Source organism: Leptodactylus fuscus, chromosome 1 (genome assembly GCF_031893055.1).
Source record: "Leptodactylus fuscus isolate aLepFus1 chromosome 1, aLepFus1.hap2, whole genome shotgun sequence".
Classification (NCBI taxonomy): domain Eukaryota; kingdom Metazoa; phylum Chordata; class Amphibia; order Anura; family Leptodactylidae; genus Leptodactylus; species Leptodactylus fuscus.
In genome coordinates this window covers 198,118,786-198,144,731 of record NC_134265.1, presented here as the reverse complement: position 1 = coordinate 198,144,731, position 25,946 = coordinate 198,118,786, and the positions used below count along the sequence as shown (strand labels likewise).

The following is a 25,946-nucleotide window of genomic DNA, read 5'->3' as shown; positions in this document are numbered from 1 at the left end:
CACTTCCCATTCATTTCTATGGGAGCCGGCATGCGAGCGCTCCCCATAGAAATGAATGGACTGCTTTTTTCCATTCATTTCTATGGGGAGCGCTCGCATGCCGGCTCCCATAGAAATGAATGGGAAGTGACCGGCAGCCCTGCTGTAACGCCGGCGTGTACGGCTGTGATACACGCCGGCGTTCCATAGTGTGAATGCACCCTTACGGTGCCTTTTATGTATGTATGGAAGCGGCACGCAGACTTTGCCGCCGCTTCCATCCATATATAAGGCGCACCGGACTATAAGCCGCACTTATGATTTCTGAGGAAATCGTAGGTTTTTATGTGCACCTTATAGTCCGGAAAATACGGTATATATTTTATTTTTATTTTTTTTTGAGAGAGATCAATCACATATACGCAAAAGTACAGTGAAGGAAATAATTATTTGATCCCTTGCTGATTTTGTAAGTTTGCCCACTGACAAAGACATGAACAGTCTGTAATTTTAAGGGTAGGTTAATTTTAACAGTGAGAGATAGAGTATCAAAAATAAAATCCAGAAAATCACATTGTATAAATTTTATAAATTTGCATTTTGCACAGATAAATAAGTATTTGATCCCTCTGGAATACAAGACTTAATACTTGGTGGCAAAACCATTCTTGGCAAGCACATCAGTCAGACGTTTTTGTAGTTGACGATGAGGTTTGCACACGTCAGGAGGAATTTTGGTCCACTCCTCTTTGCAGATCATCTCTAAATCATTAAGATTTTGAGGCTGTCCCTTGGCAACTTGGAGCTTCAGCTCCCTCCATAAATGTTCAATGGGATTAAGGGTTCAAGACTGTCCAGGCCACTCCATGACTTTAATATGCTTCTTTTTGAACCATCTCCTTTGTTGCCTTGGCTGTATGTTGAGGGTCAATGTCCAGCTGGAAGTCCTACCCATGACCCATTTTTACAGTGGGGATGGTGTTCTTTGGGTCATCGGCAGCATTTCTCTTCCTCCAAAGCGAGTTGAGTTAATGCCACAGAGCTCAAATCTGGTCTCATCTGAACACACTGCACCATTTCCCAATCACTCTCAGAATCATCCAGATTGGTCAGATGAGACCAAAATTTTGCTCTTTGGCATTAACTCAACCTGTGTTTGGAGGAAGAGAAATGCTGCCTATGACCCAAAGAATACCGTGCCCATTGTCAAGCATGGAAGTGGAAACATTATGTTTTGGTGGTGTTTCTCTGCTAAGGGCACAGGACTACTTCACCGCATCAATGGGAGAATGGATAGAGCCATGACAACCTCCTTCCCTCTGCCAGGACATTAAAAATGGGTCATGGGTGGGATTTCCAGCAGGACATTGACCCTGATCATGGAGTGGCCTAGCCAGTCTACAGACCTTAATCCCATTGAAAACTTATGGAGCAAGCTGAACCTCCAAGTTGCCAAGAAACAGCATCAAAATCCTAATGATTTAGAGATAATCTGCAATGAGGAGTGGACCAAAATTCCTCCTGACAAGTGCACAATCCTCACCATCAACTACAAAACACCAGACTGCTCTGTGCGCCAACAAGGGTTTTCCCATCAAGCATTAAGTCTTGTTTGCCAAATACTTATTTCTCTATGCAAAATGCAAATAAATTTATACAATGCGATTTTCTGGATTTTATTTTTGATATTCTATCTCTCACTGTTAAAATTAACCTACCCTTAAAATTATAGACTGTTCATGTCTTTGTCAGTGGGCAAACTTACAAAATCATCAAGGGATCAAATACTTATTTCCTTCACTGTATATATACAGAATACTTAACCCCCCCCCAACCTGATGCATAACCATAAAATCAAATAATAAATGCAATACATATTTATGGTAATATTCAAAGATGATTTGGACAATCAGGTTACAATTTCCTGCCTGTAAACACGTGTGGGGGTGAATTTAAACATCAGCAAAAGTTATAGGATTCCGGTTAGTGGAGGAGTGCAGAGGCATGCCTGATGGAAAACTATGTAAAGACTGTCTCCATTTACACGAAGAGGAAGTTGTATATTCACATTGTTTATAGACTGAGTGACTAGTCCCGCCATAGAAACCTTAGATCTCCATATAAACTTCTCACCTAGACTACTCCTTAACAGTGACATTTTCTGATGAACTCCTCATTTATAATGAATAGTTATATTAAGGAACCTATCAGGGGGTTCTTGCTGCCTGAACCATCCGGCCTTCTCCTCACAAACAGCTACAATTTACTGTTAAATGCTGCAGTGTTTCAGAGAAAACTATTAAAAATGAGTCGTGGTGAACGAGAAGTGTCCCAGGGACTCCACACGGCTTCCCCACTCCCAGCTCTAGAAAGTTTATATTCTATGAGAACAATTTGTTTCCATCAAAAAGTTTTAATAAGATTTTCAAAAAGTTAACAGTACAAATATAAAACGTAAAAGAAAATAGAGCAAACAATTACTGTAACATCTGGAAAAAGGGGGAGAAGGAGGAGAAACAAGGCAAGGGGAGAAAACAAAGGGTGGAGAGGGAAAATGCTCCTGATACAGAGCAACATACAGTAAGCCAAAGTATATCAGAACAAAATCGATACAAGAATGCGAGATACAGGAACAAGACAAGATCACCGAGGCTGGAGGGAGCTCCAAGAGAAGGAGCATAAAATGAGGAATGGAAGGTGGAATAGTAGAAAGAATACCACTGTAGCCATACTTTCTGATGGACAGTAAGGAGGTTGGAAAATGTAAGAGGTGATTGGTTGGTGGGGTGAGCGTGAAAGGGAGAGAGTAAATCTATAGGAAAGCCTGGGTTGCTCGAGACAGGAGTCAGTCGGCCAACATTGATAAAGTTATGAGCTATGGTATGGTATGTGCAACACACACTGAGAACTTGCTGAGCAATGTATAAGGTCCAAGGAACTCTCACTCAACCAGTGATGTCTATGGAGTCATGAAAGGGAGGTGAGAGGCACAGGCCTCAAAGAGCTTTCAAGGGCAACCCAGAGCTTAGAAGTAGTAGAGTAGGTGCAATCAGGGAATGCTAGGCTGCCTAACAGCTTGGGTTTGGTAAAGAACATGTCTGGCAATTCTTGGTGGTTTTAGAGGCCCAGATGAATTTATTGAAGGTTTTCTGGATGGAGGAAAAAAATTCCCTTGGAAGTACTGTAGGAACTGTCTGAAAGAGACAGAGTAATCGGGGGAGGATATTAATTTTTCAGCAGGTTGATACAGTCCAGTCATGAGAGCTTCTTGATGTCCCATTTAGACAGGTCAGACTGAACTGCACACAAGATCTGGAGGAAGTTTAGTGCGTATATGTCAGACAGAGAGCTGGCAAGGAGCACTCCCAGCAGTGGCGGATCCAGGGTTTGCGGGGCCCTGGGCAATTGACTTTGGCGGGGCCCTACGCGCAGCGCGCCGCAGCAAATTAGGCCCCGCCCACTTTTATGTTGACTCCGCCCATTCTCATTCATTTTTCATGTGATTCCACACAGTATAATCCTCCTACAGTCACCCGTAAATTATATGTCCCCCCTCCATCTCTCCCCATTTTCATATACACCCTTCATCTACCCCTAGTTTCATGTCCCCCCCTCTATCTCTGTCCCCAGTTTCATGCCATTCTCCCCCTTTATCTGCCCACAGTTTCATGTCCCCCCCCCCGTCTCTGCCCCAGTGTCATGCCGTTCTCCCCCCTTCATCTGCCCCAATGTCATGCCATTCTCCCCCCCTTCATCTGCCCCAGTGTCATGCCATCCCCCCCTTCATCTGCCCCAGTGTCATGCCATTCTCCCCCCCTTCATCTGCCCCAGTGTCATGCCATTCTCCCCCCCTTCATCTGCCCCAGTGTCATGCCATCCCCCCCTTCATCTGCCCCAGTGTCATGCCATTCTCCCCCCCCTTCATCTGCCCCAGTGTCATGCCATTCTCCCCCCCTTCATCTGCCCCAGTGTCATGCCATCCCCCCCTTCATCTGCCCCAGTGTCATGCCATTCTCCCCCCTCCATCTGCCCCAGTGTCATGCCGTTCTCCCCCCTCTATCTGCCCCAGTGTCATTCTGTTCCCCCCTCCCCTTCATTTGCCCCCCAGTTTCTTTGGGCCCCTTCCATCTTTGTCCCCAGTTTCATGCCGTTCCCCCCCTCCCCTTCATTTGCTCCCCAGTTTCATGGGCCCCCTTCATTATGTTCCACCTTAATATTTAATACAAAACAAACACTTACACTCACCTTCTATCACTCACCTTCCATCGTTCCCCCGACGCTCCTCTCTCTCACTCCAGTCACATACGCGATGCAGGAGCTGTGGCCTCAGCTCCTGCTTAGCTGCGGCCCGGCTTGCGTGTGTAAGCGTGATGTGATGACGTCATCGCGCCTACACACGCAAGCCGGGCCGGAGCTTTAAAGCAGGAGCTCCTCCTCACAGCTCCTGCATCGCGTATGTATTCAGCTCATCGGCGGACGGACGCCGATGAGATGAAATCGTGACAGGCAAGTGCCGGGGGGCCCCCAGAGGCTCTGGGGGCCCCGGCACTTGCCCGACTATGCCGAGGCTTACCGGGACCATTTTATTAGGGCCGGGCCGCGGGGCCCCGGGCGGTTGCCCGGCCCTGGATCCGCCCCTGACTCCCAGGTACTTAATCACCTTGGCCGACCAGGAGAGAGAAGGAAGAGTGAAGTGTGAAAACCAGAGGATCAGGGTGGAAACATTAAGTGCAGTACTTTTGGACAAGTTAAATACATAGTTACTATAATAGCTGTAGGCGACAATTGCTCATAGAAAGGAGGGAAGAGTCCTGAATAATAAAGGCATTCTCACTTCACACTGTAAGGCTAAAGGTCCCATGTTGCAAGCCAAAGTGCAAAAGTGTTTTTTACGGCAGAAACACATTGCAGTTTTTCCCATAGTGTTTTTCACAGAAAGTCTACAAAATTTTCCTCTGCGGACATTCTGCCTCAATTACATACAGAAAGCACCCGTGTTTCTGTAGGGATAATTGACACGCTGTGTTTTTCAAATGTCAGAATGCCTGCTGCAGATATTTTTCTGCAATGTGTGGTATTGCCTCCACTTTGCAGGTACAGTAAAACACAGTGGTTTTTGCCATGGCATTCCCATCATACAAAATTGCAGCATTTACAGTATATAGGGCACCAGCCTTAGCCTGAGGCCCCATATTACAGAAAAGCTGCATTTTTGTTTTTGCAGATTTTTCTATGGTTTTTGCAGCTGAACTCAGGAGCGGCTGCAAAAGAAATGGGAAATATTTAGGAAGCTCTTATACTTATAGCACACCCATTCATTTCAATGGGGCCGACAGTCTGGGCCGCAAAACTCAGGACAGGTCCTATTCTTGTCTGGTTTCTGAAACTCCTATTCATTGAAGGAGACATTCACGTCCACCAGCCGTGCCATTTAATTATACGGCTGCAAGGGGCCTTATGCAGGGAGCTCTGTCAATCACTGTGTGGGCAGCAAAAGCAGGACTCACTTTCTCTAGGAGTCCTAGCAGCATTAAAACAGCTTTTTATATGCTAAAACTATATGAATATATAAGAAAACTTGGGCAAATAAAAAATGTGTACCTTTTAGACAGTGCAGAGTTAGATTAGAGCGGAAAATCTGCTACAGTTTAAGACTAAGGGCTAGTTCACATGGGGCGCAGTATGGCGTATTTTGGTCCTGATTGTGACGTGGGAAGCCGCGTCAGAATAGGGCCAAATGGGCCTGCCACGACTGTCGCAGCTTTCAATAGTCGCTGCTTCCCGCTCCGAAGTAGACTCAAATGAATGGTCCCAGGCCGGATGGTGCTGCCGTGAGGCAGACGCCGGGGCTGAATTAGCCATGGAATTCGCCTGAAGAAAGGACAGATCAATTATTTTTTCTGTGAGCGGCAACATGCCACTCACGGAGAAAAGTAAGCTAGCGGTCTACATAGACCTCTATTGTGAGGGGGTGGATTATGACGTGGATTCAGCGCCAAAATCCGCCCCCTTTTGCCCTGTGTGAACGAGCCCTAAGTATCCAATGCTGCATGAAAATCTGACTTTATACCATTTATTCTGAAATTTTGTTACAGCTCTCGAAATTGTGGAGCAATTTCTGGCTCATAGTTTAGCATATTAAACTGCACCCTCTTTTCAATAAGCCCCACCCACATGCCGTATGAGACGCACAAACTGTTTCTAAAACACATAGAAAATGAAGGGGAAAACATGTACATCAGTTTTTTGGCACAAATTACGCCAGAATTCTGGAGAATATTTATTAGTCTATGGCAACACGGTGGCTCAGTGGTTAGCATTGAAGCTTTGCAGCACTGGAGTCCTGGGTTTGAATCCTGCCATTTGCAAGGAGTTTGTATGTTCTCCCTGTGTTTGCATGGGTTTCATCCAGGTACTCCGTTTTCCTCCCACACTCCAAAGACATACTGATAGGGAATGTAGATTGTGACCCCTGTATGGGACAGTGACTAATAATATTTGTATAATGCTGCAGAATGTAATGGTCGGTATAGAAGTAAGCATAAAATAAAAAGTGTTTATCTGCCCCACTCTGTATAGGAAACAATACAATTATCAAGTCAACCATCTGTCAATCTGTAGTACAACCTAAAGTGCAAGGTCTCAAAAACTTTAAAAAGTTTGACACAACACTGCACAACACTGAAAAAAAAAAAAAAACTGCAGACAAAGCTCAAATTCCAATAGATACAGCACTTCATCATAAAACTGTACATCACTACAGCGTTGGTGGCCAAATACCAGCAAGGTGATTTAGGATTATGTCACACTTCTTTTGCGGCCTCTAGTCATGATAAAAACTAAATTCTTCTGCCAGATCGCTTGTGTGACAGAAACCACAAGTGCCCAAGGGACCGTACTGACTAATAAAATCCAGCTTCTGGTGTGACGTCTGGCTTTGACAGCAAATGTTGTGCTGTCTGCAGCTCTATTTTACTGACAAATATGATGGAATCTGTGGTAAAGGCCTCCAATACAGCTGTGAACTGTGCCAAAATGTTACCCTTATTTTTCTGTTTGACTTTACGACTTAGTTTTTCATCTATTTGGAACGCAAAGAAACTACTGTGAATTTGCAGCCAGAGGAATCAGTTGCAGCGTTCTGTGCATCTGAGAACAGCTATAAAAGCTAAGTTATAAAGCGCGTGTGTGTGAGCTTGTAAGGGCTTAATAACTTAACTGGGAGTGGAGTCGGATAAGTGAGACATGGCTGGACTCTAGCTATGACTGGGCTGTTTATATTCAGGGGTACTGTATGTTCAGAAAGGAGCGTAACAATAGTAAAGGAGGAGGGGTTGGCATATAAGTGAAATCCTGACTTAAGCAAGTCCTGCGAGAGGACATCTGGGGAAAAAATTAATATGTGGAGTCTTTATGGGTGAAAAGTAAGGAAGGAACAAGGAATAATAAAATACTGATGGAGATTTGTTCTAAATCCCCAAATATAATGGAAGAAGCTGAAAATATATATATATATATATATATATATATATATATATATATATATATATATAAAAAACAATTGATGAGGCCACAAAGCATAATAAAGTCATTACTATGGGGGATTTCAACTAATTTTAGCAAATGAACCTGGTCGAAAATGATGGTTGGGGGTGAGCACAACATAAGTTTTGTTGTATATGTTACCAGCAATGTATGAAATCCAGCATTCTATACAATGCCAAATGAGAAAGCGGCAAAGTATGAAATAGGTGAAATCTCCGAGGATCACTTCATTCATTCCGGCAAGGCACTAGCCTCTCCGATCACTTCGTTCCAGGAAGGCACTAGCATCTCTAATCGCTTCATTCGTCCCAGCAAGGCACTAGCATCTCCGGTTGCGTTTCGTTCCAGCAAGCAAGGCACGTGACTTTGAACCCACTGCCCCTGCGCAATACACGACAGTCACTGCTGCCACAAGCTTAGAGAAAGACTTAGACTTTGAACCCGAGCATACTGTCTCAGGCTTAGAATTAGTTGGTTGTTCGTAAGTGTCCTTGAAAATGGGGGAGGAGGCGCAAGCTGTAGAGTAGGAGAAGGACATGAAACAACGATTCGACGTTGACCTGTCCAAAATTTGAGGGATTGCTGCCAAAAACAGTATTTTCTTAAGCAAAACTACTTATCAGAAGTTAATCAATGATGTCCAAAAAGACAAAATGACTACTAAGAAGGGACCCAGGGACTATTGGCTGCTGAATCACTATGATGTTTGTGATGTGATCACTGTGATGATAGTAGAAAACAAAGTGAACTCATTTATCCTGTTAAAGAACGTGTCAGTACTATCCGGTATTACGTCACGGACTCAGAGGTATTTCACATACTTTATGAAGCTCATTTGGCTATTGGACACGGAGGACGTGCTAAAATGTTGAAAGAACTTTCAACCAAACACAAAAACGTTACATGTCATGATATTGGCTACTGGACACGGAGGAGGAGGAAGTGATGATAGAACGTTGAAAGAACTTTCAACCAAATACAAAAGACACTGTTACATGTCATCATATTGAATTGTACATCCACCTTTGGGAACCATCTTACCAGCAAAAATACACACCAGCAGAAAGGTACTCATTTTATTTTAGCTTTTCATACTTTGTCTAAATTGCATTAGTCATTCTATAGAATTGTATATAGAAAACTGAAAAAACCAGCGACTCTTCGAAGGAAGTTATCTTTATAATTATATTTTTTTTTTTTGTGATTCTATAGAATGCCTAGGTTTTGTATAGAGTGCCTAGGGAAAGCATGTAATGATTCTCACATTTCATACATTGCCTAAAAACGCCACATTTCATACATTGCCTGCTTTTCCTACATTGCCGGTAACATATACATTAAAAAGATGTTCAGTAGAGGGGGTACAAAAACACTAAACTTCAGGAAGGCCAATTTTAACCAGCTGAGAGAGGAGCTCAGCAGCATAAACTGGGAAAATGTCCTCAACGTGACGGGAACACAAACTAAATGGGATATCTTCAAAAACATTCTAAATAAGAGCACTAGAAAACACATACCTTATGGAAAAAGTGGGCCAGAAATCATAGAAAACTGATATGGCTAACTAAAACAGTACAGAATGCAATGAGGGATAGAAAGGAAGCATCTAAATTACTAAAACAAGAAAGTAGTGACAGCATTAAAAACTATAAGGAGAAAAATAAATTATATGAGTATTTCAATGTAAATAAACTTTATGACTAATCGGTCCTGTCAGACTAATCAGATCAGCTTCTATGAAGAGGTCAGTTCAAGACTAGACATGGGTAATGCAGTAGACGTTGTGTATCTGGACATGGGTAATGCAGTAGACGTGGTGTATCTGGACATGGGTAATGCAGTAGACGTTGTGTATCTGGACATGGGTAATGCAGTAGACGTTGTGTATCTGGACATGGGTAATGCAGTAGACGTGGTGTACCTGGACATGGGTAATGCAGTAGACGTTGTGTATCTGGACATGGGTAATGCAGTAGACGTGGTGTATCTGGACATGGGTAATGCAGTAGACGTTGTGTATCTGGACATGGGTAATGCAGTAGACGTTGTGTATCTGGACATGGGTAATGCAGTAGACGTGGTGTACCTGGACATGGGTAATGCAGTAGACGTGGTGTATCTGGACATGGGTGATGCAGTAGACGTGGTTATCTGGACATGGGTAATGCAGTAGACGTTGAGTATCTGGACATGGGTAATGCAGTAGACGTGGTTATCTGGACATGGGTGATGCAGTAGACGTGGTGTATCTGGACATGGGTAATGCAGTAGACGTGGTGTATCTGGACATGGGTAATGCAGTAGACGTGGTGTATCTGAACATGGGTGATGCAGTAGACGTGGTGTACCTGGACATGGGTAATGCAGTAGACGTGGTGTATCTGGACATGGATAATGCAGTAGACGTGGTGTATCTGGACATGGGTGATGCAGTAGACGTGGTTATCTGGACATGGGTAATGCAGTAGACGTTGAGTATCTGGACATGGGTAATGCAGTAGACGTGGTGTATCTGGACATGGGTAATGCAGTAGACGTGGTGTATCTGGACATGGGTAATGCAGTAGACGTGGTGTATCTGGACATGGGTAATGCAGTAGACATGGTGTATCTGGACATGGGTAATGCAGTAGACGTGGTGTATCTGAACATGAGTAATGCAGTAGACGTGGTGTACATGGACTTTTCAAAGGCTTCTGATACTGTTCCACATAAACAGTTGGTATGCAAAATGAGAATGTTGGGACTGGGGGAAAACATATGCATTTGGGTAGCAACTGGCTCACTGATAGGAAACAGAGGGTACTTATTAATGGTAAATATTCAGACTGGGCCACAGTCACCAGTGGGGTGCCACAGGGGTCAGTATTAGGTCCTTTCCTCTTTAATATCTTTATTAATGACTTGGTAGAGGGTTTACAAAGCAGGGTGTCCATATTTGCAGATGATACTAAACTTTGTAGGGTAATCAATAATGAGGAGGATAGTAGAATATTACAAGGGGATCTAAGGAAACTGGAAGCATGGGCAGAGACTTGGCAAATGAAGTTTAATGTTGACACTTGTAATGCACTTTGGTCGACGTAATAAAATGTAGGTGGAAACACGATTGATCTTGTCTTCCATCGACTCCTCACAGTTTCTAAATTTACTAACTCTGCTCTGCCCCTCTCTGATCATAATCTTCTGTCTCTCACCATCAGTGCCCTCTCCCCTTCACAAGATACACCTACCCAACACACATATAGGAACTTACGTGCTATCGACACCCAGCACCTTTCAGATACTCTACAGTCCTCTCTGTCCCCCATCTCTTCAATCTCCTGTCCCAATCTGGCCACCAGTCACTATAATGAAACCCTTAAAAATGCATTGGATGAGATGGCTCCCCCCTCCACTCATAAAGTCCCACATAGGAGGCAGCAACCCTGGCACACGCCACAGACACGATTTCTTCAGCGGTGCTCTAGGTCTGCCGAACGTCTCTGGAGAAAATCACGTTCACCTGCAGATTTCCTCCACTTCAAATTTATGCTTAAAACATATAGTTCTGCCCTTTACCTTGCCAAACAAGACTATTTCACTGCCCTCATCTCTTCTCTCTCCAGCAACCCTAAAAGGCTTTTTGAAACTTTTCACTCCTTACTCACACCAAAGGTGCAGACGCCATTCACAGACCTTAGTGCCGATGACCTGGCCACGTATTTCCATGATAAAATTGATAAGATCTGTCAGGAAATTACTGCCCAAGCCCCAGGTGGCATTGATCTCCTCACCAACCACACTTCAGCCTGTCCATTCTTCTCTTTTGAACCTGTTACAGAAGAGGAAGTCTGCCAACTACTTTCTTCATCTCGCCCTACAACCTGCAGTAGTGACCCCTTCCCCTCACACCTTCTCCAATCTCTGTCCCCTGCTGTCACAACTTACCTTACTAAAATATTTAACCTCTCTCTCTCTTCTGGAATCTTCCCATCCTCCTTCAAACATGCTGTTATAACTCCGCTATTGAAAAAACCCTCCCTGGACCCATCCTGTGCTGCTAACTATCGACCCGTCTCTAACCTCCCCTTCATCTCTAAACTCTTGGAACGCCTGGTCTATTCTCGTTTCATCCGCTATCTCTCTGCTTGACCCCTTACAATCTGGTTTCCGCGCTCTGCACTCTACTGAAACGGCTCTCACAAAAGTCTCCAATGATCTCCTAATGGCTAAATCCAATGGTGACTTCTCTCTCCTTATTCTTCTGGACCTCTCTGCAGCTTTTGACACTGTTGACCATCAACTCCTCCTCACTATGCTCCGCTCAGTCGGCCTCAAGGACACTGCGCTCTCCTGGTTCTCCTCTTATCTCTCAGACCGCACTTTCAGTGTATCATTTGCGGGCTCTATTTCCTCCCCGCTTTCCCTTGCTGTTGGGGTTCCTCAGGGCTCAGTCCTAGGCCCCCTGCTCTTTTCTCTCTACACAGCCCCCATTGGACAAACCATCGCCAGATTTGGCTTCAGGTACCATCTTTATGCTGATGACACCCAATTATACACATCTTCCCGGGACATCACCCCTGCACTCATACAGAACACCAGCAACTGTCTCTCTGCTGTCTCAAATATCATGTCCTCGCTCTATCTGAAACTAAATCTCTCTAAGACTGAACTACTACTGTTTCCACCATCTAATAGATCTGTCCCTGATATATCCATTGCAGTCTCAGGCCTTACTATAACTCCTAGGCAGCAGGCCCGCTGCCTCGGGGTCACGTTTGACGCAGACCTTTCCTTCACCCCTCATATTGAATCACTCGAACGTTCATGTCACCTCCACCTCAAAAACATCTCCAGAATACGACCTTTCCTTACCAGAGATACACTAAAGACACTTATTGTCTCTCTGATTCATTCTCGCCTTGACTACTGTAACTCCTTACTAATCGGTCTTCCCCTCACTAAACTCTCCCCTCTACAATCTATTCTGAATGCAGCAGCCAGGCTCATCTATCAGTCTACACGCTATAGCGATGCCTCTGGTCTGTGCCGGTCACTACACTGGCTGCCTATTCATTATAGAATAAAATATAAAGTTATCACTCTCATCCACAAGGCTCTCCATAATGCTGCACCTCCCTACATTTCCTCCCTCATCTCTGTCTACCGCCCAACCCGTGTTCTCCGCTCACTCAATGACCTAACACTTACATCCTCTATTATCAGAACCTCCCACGCTCGTATACAAGACTTCTCCCGAGTTGCACCACTTCTCTGGAATGCTCTACCCCGGACAATCAGATTAACTCCCAATTTCTACAGTTTCAAACGCAAACTAAAGACGCATCTGTTCAGACAGGCCTATCACAATGTCTAACGTAAACCCTTAACCCTCCTCTGTCCCCGCTCCCACATTTCCCCACATGATATGATGTCATCTCATGCTAACTGCATAGGTCCAAGCTCCATCCACATGTTACAGGACACGACTGTCGACGGCTCATAAAGTCTTATGTTTATGCAATGACAGTCACCTCTATTACAAAAGTGTCTGACCTCTGTATAAGCAATACCGCCCCTGCTACCTCGTGTCATCCCCTCTACCTCATAGATTGTAAGCTTTTGCGAGCAGGGCCCTCAGTCCCATTGTGTGAAATGATTTTCTTTGTAATGTATCGTTCTGTCTGTATTTGAACCCTACAAATTGTACAGCGCTGCGGAATATGTTGGCGCTATAGAAATAAAATTTATTATTATTATTATTATTACTTAATAGTAAATTACTGGACAGCAAGCTTACCTTTAGTGACCAGTGTCAGGCAGCTGCTGCCAAGGCAAATAAAATTATGGGATGCATCAAAACAGGTATAGATTCTCATGACAAGGACATAGTTATGTCTCTATACGACCACACCTAGACTATTGTGTGCAGTTTTGGGCCCCAGTATACAAGGAAGACATAACTGAAGTAGAGAGAGTGCAAAGACGGGCAACTGAAATTATTAGGGGAATGGGTGGACTGGAGTACAACAATAGATTGATAAACTTGGGGTTATTCAGTTTAGAGAAAAGATGTCTACGGGGAGATCTAATAACAATGTACAAATACATGAAGGGACAATGCAAAGAACTTTCTAAGGATCTTTTTACTCCTAGGCCAGTGACAGTGACAAGAGGACATCCTCTACGTCTGAAGGAGAGAAGGTTTCAGCAGCAACATAGAAGGGGATTCTTCACAGTAAGAACAACACGGCTCTGGAACTCTCTGCCCCAGGAAGTGGTGATGGCGGATTCATTAAACAAGTTCAGAGATGGCCTGGATGACTTTCTTGAACAGAAAAATATACAAGTTATGGGTTCTAGAATTTGTTAAAGACAAGTTGATCCAGGGTTTTATACCAATTGCCAGACTGGAGTCAGGAGGAATTTTTTTCCCCTGACAGGGGGCAATTGGCATCAGCCTCATGGGGTTTTTGCCTTCCTTTGGGTTGGACTTGATGGACTGTTGTCTTCATCCAACCTCATCTACTATGAATGTACAGATATCAGTGGAAAGACACTTTAGTATTGACTAGATATTGTCCATTAAAGTTTTTCACCATTTATAATTCCATACAAACTTATTACAGGAAAAGTAAATGGATTCAGATTAAAGGGATTCTACCACTAAAACACATTTTTTTTCTAGTTAACATGTCGGAATAGCCTTTAGAAAGGCTATTCGTCTCCTACCTTTAGAAGTGCTCTCCGCCGCGCCGTTCGTTCAAAATACCGGTTTGTACCGGTATGCTAATGAGTTCTCTCGCAGCGATGGGGGCGTCCCCATTGCAGCTCGAAAACCGACCACAGCGCCGCCTCTATGGTCTTGCGTATCCTCCCCTTGCTTCTTCAGCATCCTGTCGCACGCCTGCGCAGTATGCTCTGTTCGGCGAAGATTGCCGAACGTACTGCGCATGCGCAAAATTGTGATCCCAGCCATAGTGCGGGCACTGCAATTTTGCGCATGCGCAGTACGTTCGGCAATCTTCGCGGAACAGAGCGTACTGCGCAGGCGTGCGACAGGACGCTGAATAAGCAAGGGGAGGATACGCAAGACCATAGAGGCGGCGCTGCGGTCGGTTTTCGAGCTGCAATGGGGACGCCCCCATCGCTGCTCCTGCGATGGGGGACGCCCCCATCGCTGCAAGAGAACTCATTAGCATACCGGTACAAACCGGTATTTTGAACGAATGGCGCGGCGGAAAGCACTTCTAAAGGTAGGAGACGAATAGCCTTTATAAAGGCTATTTCGACGTGTTAACTAGAAAAAAATGTGTTTTAGTGGTAGAATCCCTTTAAGTGCTTTGTTCAAGGAAATACTTGAATGCTGCAGATCCCTGCAGAGTCCTGGCTGACACATCCTAGCAGGCACCTTGGGGCCCAATGTATCACACTGATAGACTAAATCAAGGGTCTGCCAGGGGGACCATTATTGAATAGTCTTGTCATCTGACTGTGTGTTGGGATTACTGGTCCTATGTTATTATCAGTATTACTTGTTATTCTGACCCTAAGCCATGTTAAAATATATATGGAAAATGTATTGTGACAATTATGACTTTCACAAATCAAAGTGTGAAAAAAGGCCTACAAAAAATAACATTAAAAAACCTACAAAATTGGGCAGGTGCTTTAAAACATAGTACTGCCTGCCAGCTCAGTGTTACTACAGAAATGGGAAACCTCATCAGTTGTATTCAGTGGCATAATGTTGGTGGAGAATCACATACATACATCAGAATGCAGACAGCTATTCGGAACTCTGCTCCCTACAGTTCAATACAGCAAAAACTCCTCTGTAATGGAAATGCAGCACGATATTCTGCATCTCATCACACAGCCAAACATCATGGGACAGATTTGTTTTCTGCTTTTGGCAGCCTTTTAAGTGAATGTATCATCGGAAAATAACATACAGTATTTAAAGAGGACCTGGCACCAAAGCTGACATGCCTGTTTTAGTACATATTTACATTTCCCATTAAACAACAATTCTGGGGCATCTTATATTGCTGCATTGTTCTGCTTCTCTGTTACCCTTCCTACAAATTCATGAATACATTTATGATGTGTTTCCAGGTGTATGTACACAGCCTAGCACTGTCAACACCAATTGGATAACCCAACAACTGGAAACACACAGAACCAGAAGACAGCAAAAAATCCATTCTATGACACAGATGGAGATGGAGAGAAGCCACTGGCTATATTGCTTATTATTAATACTGCTTATTTTTAACTTATATTGCAACGCTCTTGTACAATTTATGATGGACTAGCAGTTATCCGCAACTTCGTCTGCGGGTTGGCGGTGGCGCTGAACCGCTTATATGTGTTGTCCCCCCATCTCTACTCCCAGCTTCTTTTCCCCCATCTCTGCATGCAGCTTCTTGACCCCCCATCTCTGCCCCCAGCTTCTTGTCCCCCCTATCTCTGCGTGCAGCCTCTTGTCCCCCCATCTGTGGCCCCAGCTTCATGTCCCCCCATGTCTGCGTGCAGCTTCTTGACCCCCCCATGTCTGACCCCAGCTTCATGTCCCCTCTATCTCTGCCTCCAGCTTCTTGTCCCCCCATCTCTGACCCCAGCTTAATGTCCCCCCCATCTCTGCATGCAGCTTCTTGACCCCCCTTGTCTGACCCCAGCTTCATGTCCCCTCCATCTCTGCCTCCAGCTTCTATTCTCTGCCGTATGTGGTCGTGACATCATCTCAGGTCCTGCTGCCTACACTGCCTGTAAATTCAGTGCTCGCGGTGACCAAACGCGGCTATATATGGTGATTGTGAGGCGCCTATTGTCTATTCCTGGTGCCATTCTAGGTATGTGCGAAATTTGAGTGAAATGTGTTCGGCCGTTGCGGCGAACATCCAAACACACAAACATCCAAACACACATACTTTCACATTTATAATATTAGTAGGATTATACAGCAGAAACCCAGCGCTAATGCCTACGATCAGTGACCCGTACTGATTGCGAGCGCTAAAGCCCCTGGCGCCTCGGTCAAAGCTCCCCAAGGAATCCTTTTGCCGGGGATAGCTCGGAGCGAGCTCCAGGGATGACGTCCTGTTACCATGACAGATGGGAGCCTATTTAAAGAAACCAGGCTTGCCTGGCATTACCTTCTATTGTAGGATGGTCTATGCAGCCTACAATAGAAGTTATGATATTTTGCAAAGCATTTCAGTGCATTAGCATTGTAATACATTGCATTAGTGATCAAACCCCCTGGGGTTCAAGACCTCTAGTGGGTCTAATAAATGCAAATGCCAAATGGTTGACTGGCAGAGTTGGCAGAGTCCATAAATAATACAGAAGAAACTTACATAGTTTAATACCTAAATATGAAATGTATTTGTCAGAGTTTGAAAACCAAAATTCAAAGCAATACATTTTTAGTAGCAATAGGGACATTTCAGTCCATAACTTCAGATTTAGACGCATTAAGTTTATAGCCAGATAGTTCTGCAAAATGTAAGGGGATAGCAAACAGATTCTGGAGTGTGAGTAATGGTTTAGTGAGTGTAAGGAGCAGAAATTTTAGTGGAAGTAACAGAGGAACAAGATGGCATTATAAGCAAATATACTCCAGAATTGTCATTTCATGGTGAATATATTTAGTAAGCATCTGCATCTCAGTGGTGACAGGTCCTCTTCAAATCAAGATTTTATTATACATATACTTGAAAAAATTGTTAACATTAACAAGAAATATTTCAGTTTTCATATTAGTTACTAACACAGTCACAAAAGGTTGCTTGCGGTTTCCTAAGTTATGTAGCTTGGGACATGATAAGCAGAGCCATCTCAATATCATGTAATGAGGGAATAATGACAGCTCTGGTATACTCCTGGGGAACTAGATAAGGCAAAAATGCAGCACAATATACACAGATAAGTCTCTATGTGCATCTTCCCTAAGATTCCTTGGTCTCTTTAAGTAGATCGGCACGCCATCAATTCCTGGACAATATAATGGTATAATATTTCTCTGGTAATGGAGTCTTATTCTTTGCAAACCTTCTGATGTACACATTCACCGCTTCTATTCTAGTCAAACAATATAGGAAGTTTATGTTTTATTCCAACATGGCTGCCCTGGGGAAACTTTCTAAAAATAAAAGAAGCTTCAAGATTTAAAACAAAAGTTCAATGAGATTATTTCTGTTTTACAGGCTTACATCTATATAAAATACATAAAATGGTTTTCCCTTAAAGGTGGTCAGTGAGCGCAGGATTCTACATATGACAATGTGAGCACGACACTACCATAGGCAAATTAGATGATTCCTACATCAAAAATAATATTACTGAACTACAGTCTTCATAACAAAACCAAAGCAAAGACCATCCTTACTACTTTAACTTACTGGTGTTCAGAGCACCAGACCAACAGCACTTACCTCTTCCCATTGATGAATGTACCGGATAAGCCTGGAAAGTCGAAGCAACCTAAGTAGACTGAGGATTTTAGTAAATCTCACAATTCGTAAAGCACGGGCAGTCTTGTAGACTTCAGAGTCAATACCTTTTTCTACAATGAGAAATATGTAGTCCACAGGAATGGAGGATACAAAGTCTACCACAAACCATGTGCGCAAATACTTGCGCTTGATCTTTTGTGGATCCAGGATGATTTCAGTGTTGTCCTCAATCACAATACCTGTGCGGAAGTTCAGGACCAGGTCCATAAGAAAGAAGGTGTCTGACACCACATTAAATACGATCCATGGCGTAGTTGTCTCATCTTTGAAGAAAGTGATTCCCACAGGGATGATTATGAGGTTCCCCACCATGAAGAGCAGCATTGTGAAGTCCCAGTAAAACCTACAAACAGATGAGATGATAAGAAGAAATATAGGCTTTTTGTATTGTCATATACTCTGACAGTTTATCTGTGGAAAATGTCAAAAACTCAACAGCAGACAAGAAAGCAACTGCTAATACTGTGTCTGCTAAGAGGTCAAAACAGAGGTGACTAATGTTGTAATATTATTTACACTTTGAGGGAGAAACTGGGCCAGAAGCAATTTAGACACTTGTACGACTTCTATGAAAAATAAGTGTTGCTTCTCCGAAAAATGGATGAAGCTTAAAGGGATTCTACCAATTGAATTTTTTCTTGTTGACACGTAGGAATAGCCTTAAGAAAGGCTATTCTTCTCCTACCTTTAAATGTCTTCTCTGCACCGCTGTTCGGTATAAATCCCGTTTTTTGTTGGTATGCAAATGAGGTCTCTTGCAGCACTGGGGGCGTCCCCAATGCTGCGAGAGAACTCTCCAGCGCCGCCTCCAACTTCTTCAGAAGCGTCCTCTTCATGCGTCTTTTCCCGGCGCGGGCGGTCAAACTTCTAGGCCTCGGACAGAGCCGACTGCGCAGGCCAGCGGCCACAAGAAGAATGCTCGCTTACACAGTAAGTAAGCAGCCATTTTCTTGTGGCCTGTGGGAATGTGCAGTTGGCTCTGCCCGAGGCCTAGAAGTTTGACCCCCAGCGCCAGAAGACACATGAAGTGGTCGTTCCTGAAGAAGATGGAGGCGGCGCTGGAGAGTTCTCTTGCAGCACTGGGGACATCCCCAGTGCTGTTTGAGCGCTGGGGCCCGCCCCCAGTGCTGTGAGGGAGCTCATTTGCATACAGACAGAAACCGGGATTTATACCGAACGGCGACGCAGAGAAGACATCTAAAGGTAGGAGAAGAATAGCCTTTCTTAAGGCTATTCCTACTTGTCAACAAGAAAAAAATTTATTTTAATGGTAGAATCCCTTTAAGAATTCCCAAAAAATGCACCAAAATTTTGGTGTCTTTTCTACCTGAAATAAAAATTAATACGTGCAATATAATTAGACTAGACAGTCTAACAATACACTATGTATAAAGTAAAATACAAAACACGTAACACATAAGGTATTACCGTGTCCGAAAACGCCCGAAGAACAAACTTAAAAAATATTGTCCCTAAACAGTGAATGCTGTAGCAAGTAAAAAAAAACTAGAAAAAGCCAAACCGTTGTTTTTACGTCACTTTGACTCTCAAAGAAAATTGAACAAAAAGTGATGAAAACATCTCTAAAATGGTACAAATAGAAATCACATCTGGCCCCACAATAAAAGATTTTTTTTTTAAAGGTGTTAAAACATAAAAATTCTATACTAATTCGGTATCTATGTCATCGTAACATTAGGCAGAATACAGGTAACCTGACAATTTGGCTGAACAGGGAGTTCCTTATAAACAAAACCCTTCAGAAAATGGCACAAATCCAGTTTTTCTCTAATTCCACCTCATTCTGAATTTTGTTTCCGCCTTCTCAGTACATTGTGTGGAATATTAAATGATATTAAGTTTAATTTGTCCGGCAATAATTAATCCCTCATACGGCTCTGTGAACAGAAAAATAGCTTTGGTTCTTGGAAGGCAGGAAATAAATGAAAAAATTGAAAAATGGTTGCCGTGGGATGGGGTTAAATAACCAGAACTATAACCATTAGAGATGAGCGAGTAGTATTCGATCGAATACCTCCCCGCCATAGGTATTTGTGAAAGTGGCCGAACACCAAGGGGTTAAGCGCATCGAATACTACTCGCTCATCTCTAATGACCAACAATCTACCCACTTGTATCTGCTACCGGTACATCCTTGCAGAGTTAGATACCGACAACTCAGACATATAGTCAATAGGCAGCTGACATCTGGTTAAACAGAGCTTAAAGGGGCTCTATCACTGGGAAAAGTCATTTTTATCTAAACACATGCTTGCATAGGCTTTAGAAAGTCTATTCCACACCTACCTTTAGTATGTAGATTGCCTCAGTGGTTTCTGAATAAGTCCCTTTTTATTCATATGCTAATGAGCCTCCAGCCAGCACAGGAAGTTCCCAGCAGCCTCCTCTCTGCTATTATCTCCTATGTGTGTGAGGCAAACAGGAAGCTGAGTCATCATCAGCAGCAGTCTCCCATAGAAAACAATAGGAGAGGTGTGCACGGATCTATCGTGCACCAGTCTAATTAGCATATGAATAAAAACGGACTTATTCAGAAACCACTGAGGCAATCTACATACTATAGGTAGGTGTGAAATAGACTTTCTAAAGGCTATGCAAAGGTGTGATTAGTTAAAAATGACTTTTCCTAGTGATAGAGCCCCTTTAAGGGGACAGTTTCAGACTCCTTGTGTATTGTATACACAAATCATATATCACGTATCACCGGGCCCTGGTCTAAAAGCTTCATTTGACAATGGCCAATACTACATATTACCTAAACACATTTATGCCATACAGTGAATGCCATAGAGGGGAAAAAACGCAGCTCTGTACATAAAAATATTTTAAAAAAGGTTACAAGTGTCAGAATATGAAGACCCAAAGAAATTTATATAACAAACTCCATTAATTTGTTATCTCTGTGGCTGTACTGCGTCAGAGAATATAGATAACATTCACTACACAGCGAATGCTTTAAACACATAAGAAAATAGCGCAGATGTCGTTTTTTCTAATTCCAACCCATTATGATTTTGTTCCAGCTTCCCAGTACATCATATAAACGGCAACATTACAAAGCACAATTTGTCCTGCAAATAATAAGCCCTCAAATGGCAGGATGGTGTTAATGTTGACCCTGTCTGACATACTGTAAGATTGAGGCCCCATGTTTGTGGAAACAGGTTTTTTTTTGGAGATTTTGATGCGGTTTTTTGAGCCTATGCCAAGAATGGCTACAAAAGGAATGGGAAATATAAAGGAAGTTCTTATACTTCTACCTTCTGCTCAATCCACTCCTGGCTCAAAAAAAAACCCACAGCAAAATATGCAACAAAAAAGCTGTGTATCTGCAATGTAACTGCCTCTGCCTTTCACCAAAAGTATAGGAGTATACTTATTAATAGGACTTCACAGTTTTTCCTCAGCTAGGGCTTCTTGCTGAGAGTATAGATTTAAATGCCCCAAAACGGCAATGAAACATACACAGAGAGAGGGCAATTCACTTTAATAGGGCAGGCAGTCCGGAGCATGCGATTTTGATTTGAACTGCTTTCTGCCAACATTCATTTTCTGAGCTGATCAGAAAAGAATATTTGACTAGGAGTATACTAACATTACCAAGTACAGTATGACTGCCTCCACCATTATACCCAAACTACTGTATACCAAATAGTCTTCCATTGAAAGCAAACAGAATACAGTGCAATGAGAAACAACCTTAGCTTTCATTGCGGCTTCCTTGATTTAATTGAATTTTACAATCATTTGCCTGGATTAGCTTCTTATTAATTAGTTATCTAAGTTAAAAAATCTCTGCAAAACTCAAGAGAATACAATGAGAGTTGCAGGATTCTGTCTTGGAGAAAAGGATAATACAACCATGACTGCTGTGTGTACCAAACTGGATAGATGACGGAGCGACATAGAATTCAAGATTCTTCTCCTCTAAAAGTGACTTTCACAGGGTGTCACCCTTTCAGCGTCCCATTTGGCCTTTATGTCTGCCTTTAGGCTGAGGGCCGACATAGAGCAAATACTGCAGAAAACGCGGCATTTTACAGTCATAGCAAAGTGGATGGGATTCTAGCGAATTCCATGCCCACTTTGCAGTAAAATATGCGATGCGGACACTCGACGATTTCCAAAACGGTTACGGTTTTGGAAATCGCAGCATGTCAATTATATCTACGGAAACACCGGTGGTTTCCCTATAGATATAATTGAAGCAGAAAGTCAGCAGAGGAAACCTCTGCAAACGTTCTGTGCAAAGCATTGCAAGAAGAACCATCATGCATTGCCACCGCAGCTTTTCCCGCAGTGCTTTTTTGCTGTGGGACGCCACGTGGAGCCTTAGCCTTAAAGGGGTATTCCTATGTACATAATCATATCTATATTTGTAGATAATTAAAAGTTAAACATTTTTGCAAATATAACTAATTAAAAATTCTGCAAAGTTTTAAAGATTTTCTCGAACTTTCTTAGTGGTGACAATCTTTTATCTTGATCGGTTGCCAATGGTTACGACCACTAATGCAGAACCTTTCTATGGTCTGGGACTTGTCAGGAACCCAGCTATGATTTTCTTATTTTGTTCACACTGGGGAAAGGGGAATATGGATACACAGCCTCCCAACAGTCATTGTCATGAAACTACATGCATTAATAAAACTCGCTTGAATCAGATTTTTCAAAATTGAGTTTCTTACTGTGATATATGACATCAAATCACTGACCCGTCTGAAGGTGTCCCGATGCTTGCAGACCTAGCGCACGGACTTTCCGCTCCTCCGGTAAGAAGCTGTTGTATACAATATTGGTAATAAAAAATTGAGGTCCAGCGTGTCTTGAAAATTTCTCTTTTACTTTATTAAATGGCACATAGCCACATTAAAAAGGCATTCCACAGACATAGATGGTATAGAACAAAAAAACTAAAAACCAGCACCAAGCCTGACTGACGCGTTTCGAAAGCATAGCTTTCTTAGTCATAGTCATCTAGCTGACTGAACATGGAGTTTAAATACGTGAGCCATTAGTACTTGTTACAGCTGTGCTTAATAAAATACAATTACAAACAACAAACATACATTCAAGAATAAAAACACTGCTAGCAAAAGCAAATTGCTGGGAAAAGATGTTCACATAACAATCTCGCAACAATAATATACTGATACACATATATGATAAACACAACCATTAGTACAACAACATCATGAATACAAACAGAAAAGAAAACAGATCCCAAAATCCACATCAAATGCAAAGTCCTTATAATGACGACTTCTTACGTATGGATATCCGTGTGTCATAAGTTGATCAGTGATTCAGTCCAAATATTTCTATTTCAACCATTCTGGTATAAAGAAAAACGCATGCGCATTAGCATTTTGGAGTGCACGGGAACCATAGTTAATATGGGCAACTGATTCGTGAGAGCTTACGTGTCGCGCGTGCGCTTCGATGCAAGTAGTCTAGCAATTAACACATGCGCATCAATGCTCCTGAGTACATGGGCACCATATTTAGTAAGGGCATTGAGGTTGCCACATAATTTGTATATATCGTTGTCCAAAATAAGTTTTTATGTGACGCATTATTAAATCGTTAAAGCGTCGCATTCATGATGCGAGTTGGATGTAGCTAATACATCTACGTGTTGGATACAATGGTCATATACTCTTTTGGTACTTACCTGTAGAATTTGACATTTTTACATATTTTTTGTTAACTCTTGCTTTTTCTTTATACCAGAATGGTTGAAATAGAAATATTTGGACTGAATCACTGATCAACTTATGACACACGGATATCCATACGTAAGAAGTCGTCATTATAAGGACTTTGCATTTGATGTGGATTTTGGGATCTGTTTTCTTTTCTGTTTGTATTCATGATGTTGTTGTACTAATGGTTGTGTTTATCATATATGTGTATCAGTATATTATTGTTGCGAGATTGTTATGTGAACATCTTTTCCCAGCAATTTGCTTTTGCTAGCAGTGTTTTTATTCTTGAATGTATGTTTGTTGTTTGTAATTGTATTTTATTAAGCACAGCTGTAACAAGTACTAATGGCTCACGTATTTAAACTCCATGTTCAGTCAGCTAGATGACTATGACTAAGAAAGCTATGCTTTCGAAACGCGTCAGTCAGGCTTAGTGCTGGTTTTTAGTTTTTTTGTTCTATACCATCTATGTCTGTGGAATGCCTTTTTAATGTGGCTATGTGCCATTTAATAAAGTAAAAGAGAAATTTTCAAGACACGCTGGACCTCCATTTTTTATTACCAATATGATTTTCTTATCGTCGCTGGGTTATCAGACAGGGACACTACATGTATCAGAAGATATCCCGGCCACAATAAGGACATCATGGCTTATTTTCTGACCTTAGGAAGTTTCTGCATTAGTGGTCGTATCCATGGCAACCAATCAAGACAACAGACTGTCACCACTAAGAAAGTTAGAGAAAATCTTTAAAACTTTGCAGAATTTTTAATTACTTATATTTGCAAAAATGTTTAACTTTTAATTATCTACAAATGTAAAAATTATGTAGATGGGAATACCCCTTTAAAGCTGAATTGATTAATTATACATCCTTCCCAACTTAACATATTTCTTATGTGAAAGTAGGGCCTAAAAATAAAATCTCAATATACATATATAAAGGAAAGTACACTCTCTTATACAAAGACTTCTAATCCAAACTTAAGAGACTCAATAATTTGTAGAGTCAGTCATATGGAGAAACAGAGGAATGTAACAGATAAGCTGATCATAAACAATAAAACAATGTTAAGATTTAGGCTAAAGCCCAGTCTTTGAAGCTCTGAAAAGTTAGAATCTTTTTTGTTCATCCATATCAGAATGGATTTATCCCTAGCAGCAGGTACACAGTTTGTGTATGTTATTTGATAAAATGCAGTTGGACCAAGGAGAACACCAATATTTTAGCCGTGATAACCCCTTCAGTGATGTCACTGAAATTGAGGTATTAGAGGTAAGGTAGCTGTCTGGGTTAAAGGGGCTCTATCATTAGATTTTCCGGTTCTTATATAAACATATGCCTGAATAGCCTTTAAGGCTATTCAGGTGCTGCTAATTGTTTTAAAACCTCCCCACCCCGGTTTTCTGAATTACAGTTAAAACGTATATGCAAATCAGTCCTACCATGCACGGTGGGCATTCCATGCACACCCCCCTCCCCCCCCCCCCCGCGTCATGGCTTGTTAACGCCCTCCTCTCTTCTTTGACTTCCTCCTCCTTGCAATTCACCACCTCCATCCCGGCGGTTTTGATTGAAATCTCGCGCATGCTACTGCACCATTTTTGTGTAGAGAACTGCTCAGTTCCCCTGAGAACTACACGAGCGTGCTGCGCATGCGCGGTACAGTCACGATGTTCTCTACAGCAAAATGGCACTGGAGCGTGCGCTTTGGAGGGACAGCTACTGCGCATGCGTGAGATTTCGATCGGAACTGCTGGGCAGGAGGCGGTGAATCGCAAGGAAGAGGAAGTCAAAGAAGAGGGAAGGGCGTGAACAAGCTAAGATGTGTGTGTGTGTGTGTGTGTGTGGGGGGGGAACGGGTGCATGGAACGCCCTCCGTGCATGGCAGGACTGACTTGCATATACATTTTAACTTTTTAAGGCTATTCAGGCATATGTTTATCTAAAAACCGGAAAATCTAATGATAGAACTTTAAGTTACCACTATCCAAAGCACGCAGAATAGAGATCAAGATTAAGATTATACTACTAGCTCAGCTTGTCTGCAAAACAAGTATAGATGAAGTATACCTTACCATATATTTCAGATCCCAACATTATACAAAAATCTTTAAACTAATCCAAATTATAACCAATGATTTGATACAGGGCCGAAAACAAGTAAGCATTCAATTTTCGTTTTTAGC

The 25,946-nt window shown here is 42.5% G+C and overlaps 1 protein-coding gene across 1 annotated transcript in view; it reads right to left on the bottom strand.

The window, feature by feature from the left end:
* HCN2 (hyperpolarization activated cyclic nucleotide gated potassium and sodium channel 2) overlaps positions 1-25,946 on the bottom strand; it is a 68,344-nt gene that overhangs the window by 23,312 nt on the left and 19,086 nt on the right. Inside the window, exon 2 of the mRNA XM_075281236.1 lies at positions 17,946-18,369. Within this exon, the coding sequence (XP_075137337.1) occupies positions 17,946-18,369 (424 nt within the window). The remainder of the gene's footprint in view (positions 1-17,945; positions 18,370-25,946) is intronic.